At 37.0% G+C, this 16,044-nt stretch overlaps 2 protein-coding genes across 4 annotated transcripts; one reads left to right on the top strand and one right to left on the bottom strand.

The window, feature by feature from the left end:
• Positions 1-40: 40 nt before the first annotated feature.
• On the top strand, positions 41-5,757 carry LOC110453849 (zinc finger protein 664-like). Of its 3 annotated transcripts, none has more exons than XM_021503025.1 (4): positions 41-214; positions 862-1,042; positions 2,222-2,403; positions 3,854-5,757. In XM_021503025.1, exons 2-4 carry the CDS (start codon positions 982-984, stop codon positions 4,892-4,894), a joined length of 1,284 nt encoding a protein of 427 aa, XP_021358700.1. In that variant the 5' UTR covers positions 41-214; positions 862-981; the 3' UTR covers positions 4,895-5,757. The 3 variants fall into 3 exon arrangements, with proteins under 3 accessions (XP_021358700.1, XP_021358699.1, XP_021358698.1); XM_021503024.1 differs by having other exon boundaries at positions 41-454; XM_021503023.1 differs by having other exon boundaries at positions 41-1,042.
• Positions 5,758-7,692: 1,935 nt separating this feature from the next.
• LOC110453835 (zinc finger protein OZF-like) lies at positions 7,693-15,667 on the bottom strand. Its single transcript, XM_021503007.1, has 3 exons — positions 15,580-15,667; positions 12,525-13,069; positions 7,693-10,521 (listed from the first exon to the last, which is right to left on the bottom strand). Exons 2-3 carry the CDS (start codon positions 13,033-13,035, stop codon positions 9,404-9,406), a joined length of 1,629 nt encoding a protein of 542 aa, XP_021358682.1. The 5' UTR covers positions 13,036-13,069; positions 15,580-15,667; the 3' UTR covers positions 7,693-9,403.
• Positions 15,668-16,044: the final 377 nt, after the last annotated feature.

Genomic DNA, 16,044 nt, shown 5'->3' with positions numbered 1-16,044 from the left:
CGGAAAAAGTATTTTATACGTTTCTTGCAATAGACAACTACAGTACACTTCCTCTTCATATCATCAAAATTAATTGAGTTTTCAGTAGTTAGGGTGTAATTTGTGCTGTTGGATTATCTAGGCCCATATTATATATTAGATGAAGTTATCGACAAAGAAACTGACCAAAGGTTGGAAGAGGCAAGGATTGTTAACATCGAAAGGGAGGACACCGGTAGTTATGTCGACAGCATGAAAAACGGCAACACGAAGAGGAAAACTCGGAATGACATAAAGCTCAATATTTGTTTTAATGTTAATGTTTCAATGGAAAAAAATCATTAGTAAAATGAATATGATAAAAATATTATTACATGGCTGTTTTCATATCAGACCTCAGATTGGCCCTCAACCTACATGTATATCAGACCTGCAGGCCTTTTTCTTTCAAAAAGAATTGTGCTGCAGCATAACGGTAAATTTTACTGGCTTTAAAGTGGGGTGTTCCTCCTTTGTAATTCTGAAAGGACATGTATCAGTCTAGCATTTGGTCTGTTTTTTTTATCATGGACCTGAAACTCATGAAATGGCTAGCTAATAGCTGGCCATCAGATCAAGAAAATGTATTTAATGTCGCATACAGTTAAACAAGGAACATTAGCTCTTGAGAGCTATTATTGCGACAAACAATGACAAATACCAAGGGTGCAGAGAACGTAAGTGATTGTAACCCTAGGAATTTTTAGGCTGGGACGTATAATTAGTACAGGTACTCAAAAAGTGTGTTATTTCAACAACAAAATCACTCTGATATAGATCTGCGTTCCAAAAACACTGCACTCATACCATTCTCATACCTTTTACATATATTTATTATTACAGTCCTCAGCCATAGTAAAAACATGGAGTTTATCAGCCTAGTATGACCGGGTAGACAACAGTCAAAGCAACTCAACCACCACACTGAGAATTCTATCGTTTGATTTGGAGTCTATTCTCAATATGTCACTAAAGGATGCGGAGGAGACAAGACCGGCCACAGAGGTTGTGCCTGTTGGAAAAGGTAAGCATGCAGTACAACCTATTAATGTATTGTTTTAACTGCAACATTGTTCATCTAATCTAAAAAAATGTTGTATATTTATTTATTTATTTTATTTGTCTAAGTACTGCAAATGTGCACATTGTTGTTAAAGTGTAATACAGGATATACTAAATTGATTTTTTTTTGGCAGAATTACACCTCTATGTGATAAACTTTGATATCAAGTTTACAACAGTTATGAAACTTGTTTTATTTACCTGTGTAGTGTTAACTCTTGTTGGCCTGGATAGAAATGTGACTTGCATTATGAGAATTTGTTACATCGGGTACAAAATTTAAACAAGAGTCGTTGATTGACCAAATGGGAGGTGTGACCTATGTACCTTTTATAAAATTATACCTAAATTGTCTTCAGGTTCAGAAATCAACTTTGTACAGTTGTTTGACCAAATAAGGTCACTGTGACATGATTTTCAAAATTGACCTATATTGTAAGAAATTGCAATCAGGTTCAGAATTAACAGAGAACTGTACATACTTTTATCGAATTCGGTCACTGGCACCAACATCATCAAAACATTTTCTTGGTTCAGAAATCAACCCAGAAAATTAACCCAGAACTTTTGTTATTATCAGGCAAGGGCTTTTACAGGATAGATTCATGTGCATGTATTCCGTCTTTGCGTATTGCAGAATTAACTTCTCTTGTGAGCAGGTATTGATTGTTACGTCATTGGTTTGTGTGAGAAAATCACGTCGTTTTCTCGAAGATTGATGACGTTACTCTAACATACAAATGACGTAAAAATCAATACCTGCTCACAAGAGAAGATAACTCTGCAATACGCAAAGACGGAATAGTGGTGCAAAGTATAGCTAATAAGGGAACCGTAGCATCTAGACCAAATTGTTTTCTGATAATAAAAAAATTAAAAATAAAAAAACTATTGGGCCTACGAGCTACAGGTCCTACAGCTATACTTTGCACTTCTGTACATAGGCTCAATCGTTTCATCATTTCCCCTATCATCGGAGAACAATCAGGCCTAGAAGCTACAGTATGGTTCCTGCAGCTTTTCAACAGTTATTATGGTGAAATTATGTCAATTTTAATTCTCATAAAAAAAAACTTTTTAAACCAAATTTAGCTTGATGGTGGATTCAGTCAATATAAATGTTCATGTACAAATATTTCAGCTGCTACAGAATCAGACGAACATAAAGACACTGCAGTTGTTTACAGCGGACAGAACATCACCGATTCTGTGAAGATTGAACCTAACACTTTTGATCTGTCATTGGTGTCCGACCTTCCGTCGGTTAAGAAATTGATGCAGCTTCCCAGGACCGAAAATGAATTGGCAGTTTCATCTAGTCTGGTAAGAGTTCTTATATCTAGTCTGATAAGAGTTCTATGTCAAGTCCTGTATGGGTTATAACATCTATTCTGGTAAGAGTTCTAAATTCTAGTCCAGTAGAGTTCTAACATCTCATCTGGTGAGAGATAATGTCTTGTCTGGTAAGTGATTCAACATCTAGTCTGGTAAGAGTTCTTATTTCTAGTCCGGTGAGAGTTCTTATACATGTATCTAGTGCGGTGAGAGTTCTTATATCTATTCTGGCAAGAGTTCTAACACCGATAAGAGGTTTTATATCTAGTCCTGTAAGAGTTCTTATATCTAGTCCAGTTATAAATCTAATTTCTAGTCTAGTTAGACTTTTTATATCTAGTCCATTAAGAGTTCTTATATCTGGACTGGTACCTAGTTTGCTTATTTTCTAGCATTCAGTCTGGTAGTTAGTCCTGTAATACACAATTGTCCTGGTATTTGGTCCTGTCAGAATCACAACACCAGCAGATACACTTTGGTATTTCGTGTGAAAATTTTGACAGGACATATTATGATAATAGGAGCATCCAACTCTTGGTCTGTTTACACTTTGGTTGCTGCAAGATCACAAATTTTAGATTTCATTGTATTTTGTTGAAATATGGGAAGTATGTAAATAAACAAAGGGTTGAGTTTGATCACTAGCAGCCTTGAATTAATTACCATATTGCACTCTGCTTTGTCCACTGATTCAGCTGTATGATTCGCCCAGTAATCAAATATTACTAGTTTCTGATAAAACTTGGGTTTGATTGTGTTTTAAGTCCTATAAACAGCTATGGTCATTTAAGGAAGTGCCAGGTTTTGGTGGTGGAGGAAAGACGGGGTTCCGGAGAAAAACCACCGACCTACGGCCAGTTCCTGGCGACTGCCCCCCGTCAAACCAGCGACCCAGTGGTGGAGGGCTAGTGGTAGCAGAATGTCAGACGCCTTAACCATTTGGCCACTACGGCCCCCTAAAACTTGGGTCAACCTTTATACTTTACAAAGACTTGGCTTGAGATTAAATGATACATGAGGTCCTTCCTCTCTATAGTCAATCATGAATTGCTTCCTATTCTAATTTATGCTGGGGATGTCGGCTTCCGGAAAATCTCACACTATTTACATTTATTTTATAATACCTCATCTTTAAAACAGTGTGTCTGATTGGATGACACTGGTCTTGTGATGGGGTAATAAAATATCATGTCGCCCTCATCCACTCAAGTTTCCCCCACTCATATTTCCCTTATTTGGAGCCTTTCTAGAAAAATACATTCTGATCATACCAGTGCTAGTGTCGAACCCTAGGTCTGATACTGTGCGGTTTTGATGTGAAGAAGAATGTAATTCAAAATTTAGATTACAGAATGTTGTACTATTTTTGAGTTATGAATACAAGAAGGCGTTCTTAAATATTTGGATTACATAATGTTCTATTATTTATATATTATAGATGCAAGAAGGCGTAGAAAAGTCTGAGGAGCTGAACAGAGAATATGATGATGCAGAAACTGCCAATCTTAACTCATCAAGATCTGACCATGAGGAAGAAGATCTGTCGTCTACTGTTGTAACCGATGGCGATGCAGGCGATACAGCTGTTCAGAACGACACATGGACTCGTGTTTCAGACGAGGGTTCATCTCAGTGCAGTATCTGTGGTGAGGAGATTGATAGCAAAGCAGACCCGCCTATACACACACATCAAGGAGTTCCTCCCGGAGAAAGACGATTCATGTGTCTGTTTTGCGGGAAGGAATTTAAAGTCAGACAAGCCATACAGGTTCATACAAGAATACATACAGGTGAAAGGCCCTTTGAATGTAAAATGTGCGGAGAAAAATTCCGGGTGAATTTGAGCTTGCAGAGACACACACAAATACACACCGGCGAAAAACCATTCAAGTGTGACATTTGTGGTAAGGATTTTGCACTCAAGTGGAACAAACATGAACACATGAAAATACACACAGGTGAAAAACCGTTCAAATGTGATGTTTGTGGCGAGTTATTTCGGGTGAAGGAACGGTTACATGTGCACACAATCAAACATACGGGGGAGAGGCCATACAAGTGTAAGTTGTGTGGCAATGAGTTCAAGGTCAAATGGAGTCTACAGGAACACATGAAAATTCACACGGGGGAGAAATCGTTCAAGTGTGACTATTGCGGGGAAGTTTTCCGAGTGAAACAAAGCTTGCAAAGGCACACTAGAATACACACTGGCGAGAAACCATATAAATGTGATGTTTGCAATGAAGAGTTCCGAATACGACAAAGTTTACAGCGACATATACGAATACACACGGGAGAAAAGCCATATGCCTGTGATCTGTGTGGTAAGGAGTTCAATATGAAATGGAGTCTTCAGGAACATTTATGGAAACACAGCGGAGAGAAACCATTCAACTGTGATATTTGTGGGAACAAGTTCGCAGCCAAACGAAGTTTGAAATTACATTCAAGAATGCATAATTCTAGTATTGACTTGTAGTTATACAAATATTGAATGAAATATATATAAATAAAATAAAATCTACACAGAGTAGAAAACGTTGTACTGATTTGACAATAATAGAGATATCTTTTCACGTAGAATAACATTTTGTATATCTTTACTGAAGATACGTTTTTATCAAATGTACAATTCCCAATATTCCAAGAGTAAAAATATGATAAATATATGGCGTTGAACTATATGCTAAAGGTGCTTTATATACCTAATGCCTACAGTATGTAATGTTACCTCTATGTTATGGTAGAACTGATTGGTCTGAGAGAGGAACGACAACATGTGTTCTGTGCTCCATCTTTTATTCAGATAGGGGTGCCACACAACTATACACGGGGTATCAGAGCCAACCAAGGGAGATCACTCTAGTTACATCATAGTATATATATAGGTTGAACACTACCATTATACAATATACAATGTAGTCATATTGTTACACAGTATACATTATAATTAATTATTAAAATCAAAACATGTCAATTTGACAAGCATTTTGACCCTTCATGATCCATTGATGAAAACGATGAAAACTATCTCATAAATTCCGAACCTGTCATGTTGATGTACATGTATTATGATATAAGTATTTGTGTATTCTTTCGTCTAAGCTTCCAGCTTGCTTTACAAATTTATGTTGTATGTGCTGTACATGTCAATGTTGTGTAATAAAAGTGCAATATTCATATTGTTAACCCATGGCCATTCACCCCTAAAGTCACATTTGAACCTAACCAAATCAAAGACTAGGCAAGTTCATTCTAAAATGTAGGGGTGAATGAGTTAGTACATGAAATCAACAGGTTTACATTCAGATTTCAATTATAATAAATGTCAATGTTAATGAAAGCATTCTGAGCGATTTGTTTTCTTTATATAATTAGATCAATTTACAAGATATGTCCAGGAGTGTACACTTTCATATTTATAATACTAACCTGCAGCTGCAGGTGGTTGATTTTGACAATTTCTACTACAATTTATATTTTCATAGTAGATGTAGCAGAACTAGACTGAGTTGATCATCGGCGACTAGGAATTGGTAGAGCGTCTGACTAAGAGTTTGGAGGGACCCGGGTTCGAACCCCAGTCTGGCCGTTTGGGGCTTTGGGCTGTCACAACATATCGGAAAACAGGTATATCGCAATACACGGGTATATTGTATTGTACCACAATACAGATGAAATATTGCTGTATCACAAAAAAAAAAAAAGATTTTTATGTATCTCATTCTGCTTGGTAATTTGACTTCGCAAATTACTACAAATTCTAACAGATATGCCAATAAGCATACAACAGGCTTTTAATAGTGGTGGGAATTAGTTCAAATTTTTTAATCGATGGTTGGTTTGACAAAAATCTTAAATCCATGCGATCCATATTGCATATGATTAAGTTTGAAAACATTCTGACAACTTAACATAAAATTGAGCACATCTTTCCTATGACAATATATCGGGATACGTATCGCAATACATTCATTCTGTATTGCAATATGTCGCGATACACTCTTGGCGTATTGTGACACCCCTACTGGCCGTGCATTTTTCCTCTCCTGTTACAGTGGTGCCTGTGACCAACTTTTGTTTCAAGCATCGGTTGTACGCTTGGCAGAGGGATACCTGAACTTGGGTTGTAAATAGTTGTATCTTTGGGGGCAAAGACTTTAAAAAAAGAAGGGAGGAATGTAGCAGAACTGGACTGGGTCAATCGTCGGCAACCAGGTAGCTCAATTGATCCAGAGTCTATCTAGAGTTCTGAGGGTCCCAGGTTCCAACCCCGGTCTGGTAATGCATTTTTCCATCTCCTGTTACAGTAGATATTAAATTGTTTCACTAAGCCCCGACATATAACATATGTACTGTCCTAGTTCTGGTTGTTGGGAATTGTATACCCATTGAAGGTGCCGGTACATAAGCCTATAATTAGAGTAAAGTTCAACAAATGACCTTCTCCTGTCTGTCGTTCATCTGTCAGTGTTTCGAACAACTTGTCTTGAAAACTGAAAGACCCAGGGTTTCAATATTTGGCCAGTAAGTATATGTGGGTTGTAGCCCTGTAAAGAGTGGCTTATTCTTACTAGATAGGACACTATATATATATATATATCAATTGTATATATCTCCATTGCCAGTTTGAAATTGAGAGCCAAGATAAGATTTCAGCGACACATTTAACACTCGTTTGACCTCTGACCTGGAGGCAAATACCATTCTTACTGAATGCAGTGTAATACACACCTTGGTCCATATTCATTCTCTTGCTCAAACTCAGATTCTATGCTCAAGTCTAATTTGATGTTCCCTTGATAATAAAAATAAAAAAATCACACCTCCTAAATGACACTGAATAATTTTGAAAGACCTGAAGGAAAAAACTCTTTTCAATGTTTACATTTGACTTTTTGACAAAATTACATTGTTTATGCAAGTTTACATTAAAGTAGACTTGAGCACGTGAATAGTTTCAGAATAGTATAGGGGGCCAGATCTTTTAGGACTTAAAAGCCACCGCTATGCAGATGAGAGGTTATTGGAAAAATCAGAAATACGATTTATCCCGTTCGTTTCATGGAGAGACAAAAGAAAAAATAGAGAAGGTGCGGGAGAGGTACATATATATGGGAAGATACCATGGTTCTCTGTAAAACAAAATAAAATCCAGGAACTCCTGCTGTCCTCTACCAACAAAACCTGGCACGTTAACTTACAGGACCAGCTGTTAAAAGGACCTAAAACCCAAACAAAATTCAAAAAGAAACTCGAACATATTTACAAGGTCTACTTGATCATTTAATGGCATTTTCTTTTATTTACGCATTACTACATGGCTACAAATAAATATATCAGAGTATGGAGCTCCGGTCAAAATATAACCTTACTACATTATTATGTATATGCTTTGTACAATGTACAGTAGCTATAGACATCACTTTCACATACATATATAAGGTAATTAACTTTATTAAGTTAAGTACAAAAAAAACCTCAAGGATATATGTATGCTACAATAATGTGATATAAATCTCCATTAAAAAAGAGTTCCATTAAAATTAAACAAAAATACAGCTTTTCTTAAGCTTCCATTCACACAATGTTACTTTTGCATCAATGTAAAAAATGCAGCGCTGAATTTGTGGTTGTAAGATTGTTTCATATATATTGTGGATCCCATGCATACCGCTGCCAAAAAATGCACATTGCAAACTGTTTTTCCGGTATAACTATAGCTTTGATAAATAATTTTTGAAAAGAAAACCATACCTTGCAGAACATTTATGAAAATAGAGCAGATGAGATAACATGAGACAAAATCAACAACAGTGACCTGAGCGTCAAACAAAATCCAATGAGGTTGAACTGGATTTGAACCTGGGACTTCATATTCTGACACTATTGTTCTAACTGATTGCATTGAGCTTCATGGTCAATGGAAGTGTACTGGCCTAAAAGTGATCAAAAACAAAATTAAGGGAAATCATAACTTTATTAAGAAAACCAGTGTAGTCAGACAAAGATCCTTAAGTTTAAATGTTTATCATTCTGTTATAATGTTCTTTGAAACTTCCTATAAACACTACAATGAAACTAATGCTTAACTGGCACAACAATGGCTACATATACATATGTATGAGAAGCACAAATCAAAGGTAAATATAATGATGACAAGTCCCCATGGCAACACAAGTCACCATGGTATTACAATTGCAAGTCACCATGGTATTACAAATCGCCATGGCAACACAAGTCACTATCATCATAGTATTACATACAATTGCAAGTTGCCAGTGCAACACAAGTCACCATGGCCACACAAGTCACCATGGTAACACAAGTCACCATGGTATTAATTACAGGGGATAATTACAAACTCTTGTCTTAATTAGATTGCTTTGACATGCATTAAGGATTTTAATTATATATAACCTGACATTAAAAGTCACTAGTACATATATATTACAACCGACATCAAATCACAAGTTTGCATGACATTACAAACGGCCATAGGCCACCATACATGCCATCAGAGGTCACTTAGACATTAAAAGTTACTAAATTTGAAGTCAATGATACTATTATTTAACCCTTTAACCACTGTGGACCACAATGGACTCATCCAGATAAATGGATGGTATAGAGTCTACTGAAGTTACTTAGGGGTGAAAGGGTTAAGTCAATCATCCATGGTGACTGACATCACCTGACTATCGGTTGTCTGTACAATAGACTAATACCTATCTATGGGTTGTCAGTATCTAACAGACTAATACATATCTATGGGTTGTCGGTAAAACAGACTAATACCTATCTATGGGTTGTCGGTAGAACAGACTAATACCTAGCTATAGCTATGGGTTGCAATTGTCAGTAGAACAGACTAATACATAACTATGGGTTGTCAGTATCTAACAGACTAGTACCTATCTATGGGTTGTCAGTAGAACAGACTAATACCTATAGCTATGGGTTGTCAGTAGAACAGACTGATAGCTATCTATGGGTTGTCAGCACAGGTTGAGCCTTCCTGTTTGACACTTGCATGCTTCAACAGATGAGTGTGTAGGTTCCCAGTCTGAATGAATCCTTTACCACAAATTCCACATGTATATGGCCTCTCACCGGTGTGCGTCATTCGATGTACCCTCAAACCTCCGCCTTCTTTAAAACGCTTTCCACATATGTCACATATGAAAGGCTTTTCACCAGTGTGAACACGAATGTGTTTCGTAACAGAAGTTGATTCGGCGAATGCTTTCCCACAAATAGGACATTTGTATGGCTTTTCTCCTGTATGTATCCGTTTATGTTTTGTCACTGAGCTAATCTCACTGAATCCCCTCCAACAAATATCGCACTTGAAAGGTTTTTCTCCCGTATGTACCCGCATGTGTTTTTGCAAATCTCCCGTGCTAGCGCAGGGCTTCCCACAAACATCACACTTAAAGGGCTTCTCCCCTGTATGTGTTTGCAAGTGGTTCTGAACATGCCCAGTTTGACTAAAGCGTTTTCCACAAATTTTACAAGCGTATGGTTTTTCACCGGTATGTATTCTGATGTGACTCTGTAATGACCCTTGGTCACGAAATTCCATTTCACAGAACGTACATTTGAACGGTCGTTCACCAGTATGTATTCGGATGTGTCTTTGTAATGATGCGGAATGACTGAAACTCCTGTCACAGACGTCACACTTGTGGGGGCGTTCACCAGTGTGAGTTCTACTATGTGTTTTCATATGTATTGCTCGCGCGAATTTTTTCCCACAAACTTCACATGTGTAGGGTTTCTCTCCCTTGTGAGCACAGAGGTGTTCGTGGTACGAGCCGGGTAGGTTGAAACCCTTACCACATATCTCACAAGTAAATAGCTTCTGTTTGTGTACTTTGAGGTGATGTGTCTTTAGACTACCAGCAGCGGTGAACCTACTCAAACAAATATTGCACGAGTATGGTTTCTCTCCAGTGTGAACTCTGAAGTGTGTCTGCAACAATCCTTTAGTCCGGTAATGCTTCTCGCAGCGTGAACACTTGTGAGGTTTGTCCGTGGATTGGGTGTCATCCTGTTCAGAAGGGCTGTCCATTTCATCAGTTTGTTCATCACAAGCCTCTTCATCTGTAATAATCAAAAGTCAGCAATTATTCACAGACTTATCCACAATAATGTGAAATCATTTTTTTTTTTATATTTTTTTTATATTTCATGATTTCATAGGTAATCTTCATTCATACATATATAGGTCCACTAAGTATATACAAGTTTGATAAGGCGTTTCTTAGTACAAGTGGGTACTCGTAATCCACAAATTCATGTACCCAGAAAATAGCATTTTGTCGGGAAACCACAAAATTTATAATTTGGGTCCCATCAAAATATCTGATTTCACACTCACAGTAAATCAACTCAATTTTTGCAAACAATAAAATTCGATCTTTTACAAGAATCTGAACTCATGAAAGAACAGGAGGTCACAAATATTCATTGTTTGTATATATATGTATACTTGCCTTCAACAAATCCAATAATCCCATATTTTGGGTGAAGAAATGTTTGTTTGCTTGTTGCAAGAGCTTAAAATAGGTCTGACATATGAAGAAGGATCGATGCCTAGTGAGAAATTGCAGGGGAAAAAATATGGAAGACAGAGAAGGGATATATATGTCCTAAGTATTAGTGTTGTAGTGGGGGCAGCAGATCAGTGTTGGTTTCTTTAGTGTCCCCTGAACAGAAGACACAGAAGAAAACCCTGATTCTGCAGGGGTCCAAATCAAACAGTCGCCTTGTACACTTACCTGTGTGCCTGTTTGTATCAATACTTTTTGAATGAAAATAAAAAGAAGTAGGAGTGATACCTTTGGGAGCTGACATATTTTTTCTTAAAGAAGTATATGCTAATAAGAAAGGATTGAACTTGGAAACAATTTCACAATATAAGGAATATTAAATATTATATATATACAGTGTACAAAAGGATCCCCGGTGTCGATATCCCACTGCCAAAAACTAACTATACATGTATATTGAAAACATTTTTTCAGCATGTAATAAATCACTTTTGAAAAGAAAACTACACTTTGCAAAACTTTCGAGAAAAATAGCAATGATGAAATAAACAGAAAAATAATAATCAGTGTTCTTAGAATAAAAATGCTCTATTGGACCCATCCTCGATACTCCAGGGTTTACAATCTCTACATCCCTGCAGTAAGATGTCATAGCAAATGATTGGTCTCAGGTAAAATAACTGACCAATCGCTAGGCTGATACTGACCTGTCCTTTGAAGATTATAGAGGCAATCTGATGTACATAAAAGGATCAAACTCTTTTTCTTGTCTCATTCACAAGGTGGCGACACTGAGCCTTCAGTTATGCTATGACATATTCCATGGATGCAGGGCGAAAGTGAGCGTAACCCCTAAGTATGGAGTATGTATGGGACCAAACCCCGATTCAAACCCTCAACCTGTGGTCATTATACTGTCACTCTGATCAAGAGAGCTACCTGGTCCACAATAGTACCCAGGACCATTATCACAGTTATATCCAAAACTTAATGAAACAGGAAAGAGAATAGTGTGCTTCCACTGGGGATCAAACACACAATCCCTAGGTTCCTAGTCCGACGCTCTACCACTGAGCTAAAGAAAAATTCCCTCTAGCTCGAAGCTTAAAGAGCAAGGCGACCGTAATCCTATGTACAAATAATATCTGCCACACTACTCCCCCTTTTTTAAATGTGTTCGCCCTCAAACACCACAACCCAGGCTCTAACTCCCTGTCACCACAGGGAGGGCCACGGACACCACTTGTAACTGGAAAGAGAGTAGTGGGCTTCCATCAGGGATTGAACCTGCAATCCCTAGGTTCCTAGCTAGTCAGACGCTCTACCACTGAGCTAAAGAAAAATTCCCTCTAGCTTGAAGCTTAAAGAGCAAGGCGACCGTAATCCTATGTACAATTAAAATCTGCCACACATGCACGAAAAATTACCATGGAACTCTCTATCATTTATAAGCCTGCAGTGGGACGGGGATCCTTCAGATAATAATTAATATTCAACTATTATCTATATCATATGAATTCACCAGGTTGAACAGATACATGTAGCAATAATTACCATCCTCTAGTCCATTACACTGTTGAGCATTTTCTGGGCCGTCACTCTCTGAACCCTCATCCTCCATCTTAATCACACATCTCTGAAAAGTCAGATTTTCTGAGGTGTTATTATAACTTAGAGGAATCTGTGAGTTATAATTCTGTCCAAGGAAGCTATTCCCTGATGTATTAGATGTCGCCGGGACATTCGGATCTCTGTCGCGAGGCTGTGTCGATGATGCTGTGTCAATTGGATCACCATCATAAGGGCATGTTAATGTCTCTGAGGTGTTTGGATTTCCATTAAAAGGATGTTTCAATGCCACTGATATGTTTGGATCTCCATTAAAAGGGTGTGTCGATGTTGCTGGGATGTTTGGGTCATCACACGGATTCGTAAAATGGTCCCACTCAGCTTTTATTTGGCGATAGATATTGTAGACACTCGGATCTTCTGTTGTTAATTTGTCGGCCATTTTGGATGGGTCTTGTAATGCTGATCGATCCGTCATTGCTGTTGGATCATCCATTGTGTTGAAACTGTTTTGTATTCAGATTATAATTCTGCAATATATTAAAGAAAATTCAGAAAATATATATGATGAACAATGCATTCAGGCATTTTCGTTGCTATTTTACTATCCATTTTGTTAAAAATGTTTTACACTCAAGATTACATCTGAAATACAGGATTTTTTTTACAGAACATAAGATAAAATATACATTTACCCAAACTTTAGGAATATTGTCCCTGAATGATAAAATAACAAGAGGGACTTAAATTAGCTTATTTACCATTCGTCGAAAAAAATAAAGCTTGACATGTTCACACATTTATTTTTGCACAACAATTTGTCCCGCAGAAAATATAAATCAGTTCATGGGTATGGGTATATGTTCTAAACTCACACCCTTACAAAACATCATATGCAGGTTTGTTCTGCTCAGACAGAATAGCATTTCTCACACCTCAGACAGAGATATCCCACGTCATACCCCATCCTAGATTATTCTATCTCGTCCGATCTGTCTTATAACTTTACATGACATTTTGCAGAATTTTTATACTGGGATGTATTCATCCGCGCATTAACTGCTTAAAATTGACAATTTGCATTATAAATGTTCTGTTTTGTCGTTATATGTATAGTTTTGATGTTGTTAGATATTTGATGTTGTAGATAAAATATAATCTACACTGTGAAATACGTTGAAATCTATGTAAGGACGGATCTGGACTACAGTTTTACGCGGAAGCATTCAAATGTAGCTTTAGTAGTGAAGAGATCATTATCATTTGAGGCCCAAGGCAGGGTACTTGTAGTTTTTAGAAAAATTAAATAGTTCTTTTCGAACTAAAAGGTGCGAGTTGTTTTTTTTACCTGTAACTGAACGAGATCGGGTAATCTCAGTTTCGGGCTAAGATTCTGTAACATCCCAACCTCTGCTTACGCCTCAGTTGGGATTTTGCTACAGAATCTTAACCCTCGACTGAGATTACCCGATCTAGCTCAGTTACAGGTAAAAGATTTTATTAAGGAAGAGGAATTTTACTGTATCCATCAAAATAATAAATGTTAAGTAAATACTGATAGATAATTAGCAATTGAATGTGAAAAACTTTGAAACTCCGAAATGGCGTGTGTTTTTTGGAGGAAACAGAGATCATGTCTGCGGAAAGAGAATACATTGTACGTGCATAGATCCAAAAATAGAGCGGTGTAAGTTCTCAAATTTTCAGGGCCTGTAGCATAAAGAACTGTTGTTTGCATGGTTTTAGTGTGTGCCGATCGTAGCCCTTTGATTATATATATATGTCTTCTGTTGTGGTACAGGATCTGTCGTAGTCGTATTGTGTACTCCTGTAACATTCTGGTCGGCCTTTTTTCTATCGGATATGATTTTACTGACTTAATTATCACTGCGTGCCTGTCAAAAGTATCTTGCCGTTTTGTAAACCTCTAACACTCTTGGAGTAAAGTATTGCGCTGATATTTACCTCATCATTGATAACATTGTGTGGGTCCTGTATACTAGTCCATTGTATTTAACAGGATTTTACTAGGATTTAATAAGGATACATGATGGACGCTGTCTATTACCTGCCTGTATGTCCATATCATATAAGTTGAAATTGAAAATTTAAGAATCACTAGTCTACCTTAAATGTAGATTTGCAGATAGCTCGCAGTTAGGCTATTAAATTTCAGTTAAAGGTGGTTTAAATGATTGTCTAAACTACACTAATTCCAATGGTCAGTACACAAATAGTGCGGGAAGCTATATATTACATAGCTGTAACACCAAATGTGAACATTTGGGTTGACAAACACTAGAGTAATCTCCCCTGAGTAAGGGTCTGAGCAGTATAGCCTGCATGACGGCCGCCTCAGGAGGACTGTACATGTTAATTCCATAAATCAACAGTTCTGTATAGCCAAATGAATGTTTACTAATATCTAATGCACAATATTTTTAATACTTTTCGGGTGTATGCCTTGTTATTCTGGATTTTGAATTGTGATCAAAGATGCCAGCAGTAACGTTAACTTTGTTGCCATGTAAATGGTTCATAATTGCATTGTGTATACTGTATATATACATGCAAGTGTGTTTACTGCTGAATGCGTAGGGTGGACATGTAGTATGTAAGTTTCGGTTAATGACAATTTGTATGCAGTTTTAATTAGGTACCATTGTAGGGTAGCAAGTTTCGTGATATTTGAAATTGTCTCGACTTTCGATATTAAATTAGCAGTAATTAATTCAAATAAAATTATATGAATTTTATATTAAAAAAACATAATATAAATAAGTGTCAAGCCTTATGATAATATTAAACAATTATGCAATTGATGTCTCATGAGCTAATAATGTTCCATGTTGATATGTATGCGACTCTAAATAAAGCTTCTTGTATCTTGTTGTACCTAAATCAATCATCAATGGGATTAAGATGCCAGTCATATGTAGAATATATCTATTGTCTATTTTGGTTCCAATTCCTTCAATGAGGGCCCGAGTGCGTCGATAAGATCAAGCGGAAAAGGAAAATATTTGATTCTGCTACATACCATATAATAAAGGTACTGCCGATTGACAGGAAATGGCTGTCAAACACTTTCCAAATCCGTTAAGAATTGTGCCGGCAGACGTGTTGGTAAATCGGCCATTTTGAATGATATAATAATACTAAATGACGCGCAGGACATTCGCTAAACCCGCGGAACGCCAAGAGATACATTGAAAATTACACCCATATTTTTTGTCAAATTTAGTGTGTGTGTTTTTTTCTGCATATTTTGATATCCTGCTGTGTTTATTTTATTTCACTTTTAAAATATTTTAACTGCTCTTCACAACATAGGACCATAGTTTAACCAGGGACGTATATACTGTCCCTGGTTTAACATTAGGGCTTGTTATCGCACTACATTGGCTATATATTGACACACTATGAATAGTCATTGAAAATTTTACTCCATTTACATACAAGTGTATTAATGATGTACTCTTCTGAGGTTTCAATCACGTTCAAG

This window comes from Mizuhopecten yessoensis, unplaced genomic scaffold (assembly GCF_002113885.1).
Source record: "Mizuhopecten yessoensis strain PY_sf001 unplaced genomic scaffold, ASM211388v2 scaffold7521, whole genome shotgun sequence".
Classification (NCBI taxonomy): Eukaryota; Metazoa; Mollusca; class Bivalvia; order Pectinida; family Pectinidae; genus Mizuhopecten; species Mizuhopecten yessoensis.
Note: the sequence above shows the minus strand (reverse complement) of the source record. Positions and strands in the feature narration are given on the sequence as shown.

Coding starts and splice junctions, on each gene's coding strand:
- LOC110453849 (XM_021503025.1), top strand. CDS start 982: ATGTCACTAAAGGATGCGGAGGAGACAAGACCGGCCACAGAGGTTGTG. Junction 1,043..2,221: donor GGTTGTGCCTGTTGGAAAAG/GTAAGCATGCAG, acceptor CAAATATTTCAG/CTGCTACAGAATCAGACGAA. Junction 2,404..3,853: donor TGGCAGTTTCATCTAGTCTG/GTAAGAGTTCTT, acceptor TATATATTATAG/ATGCAAGAAGGCGTAGAAAA.
- LOC110453835 (XM_021503007.1), bottom strand. CDS start 13,035: ATGGATGATCCAACAGCAATGACGGATCGATCAGCATTACAAGACCCA. Junction 10,522..12,524: donor GTGTAATGGACTAGAGGATG/GTAATTATTGCT, acceptor TGATTATTACAG/ATGAAGAGGCTTGTGATGAA.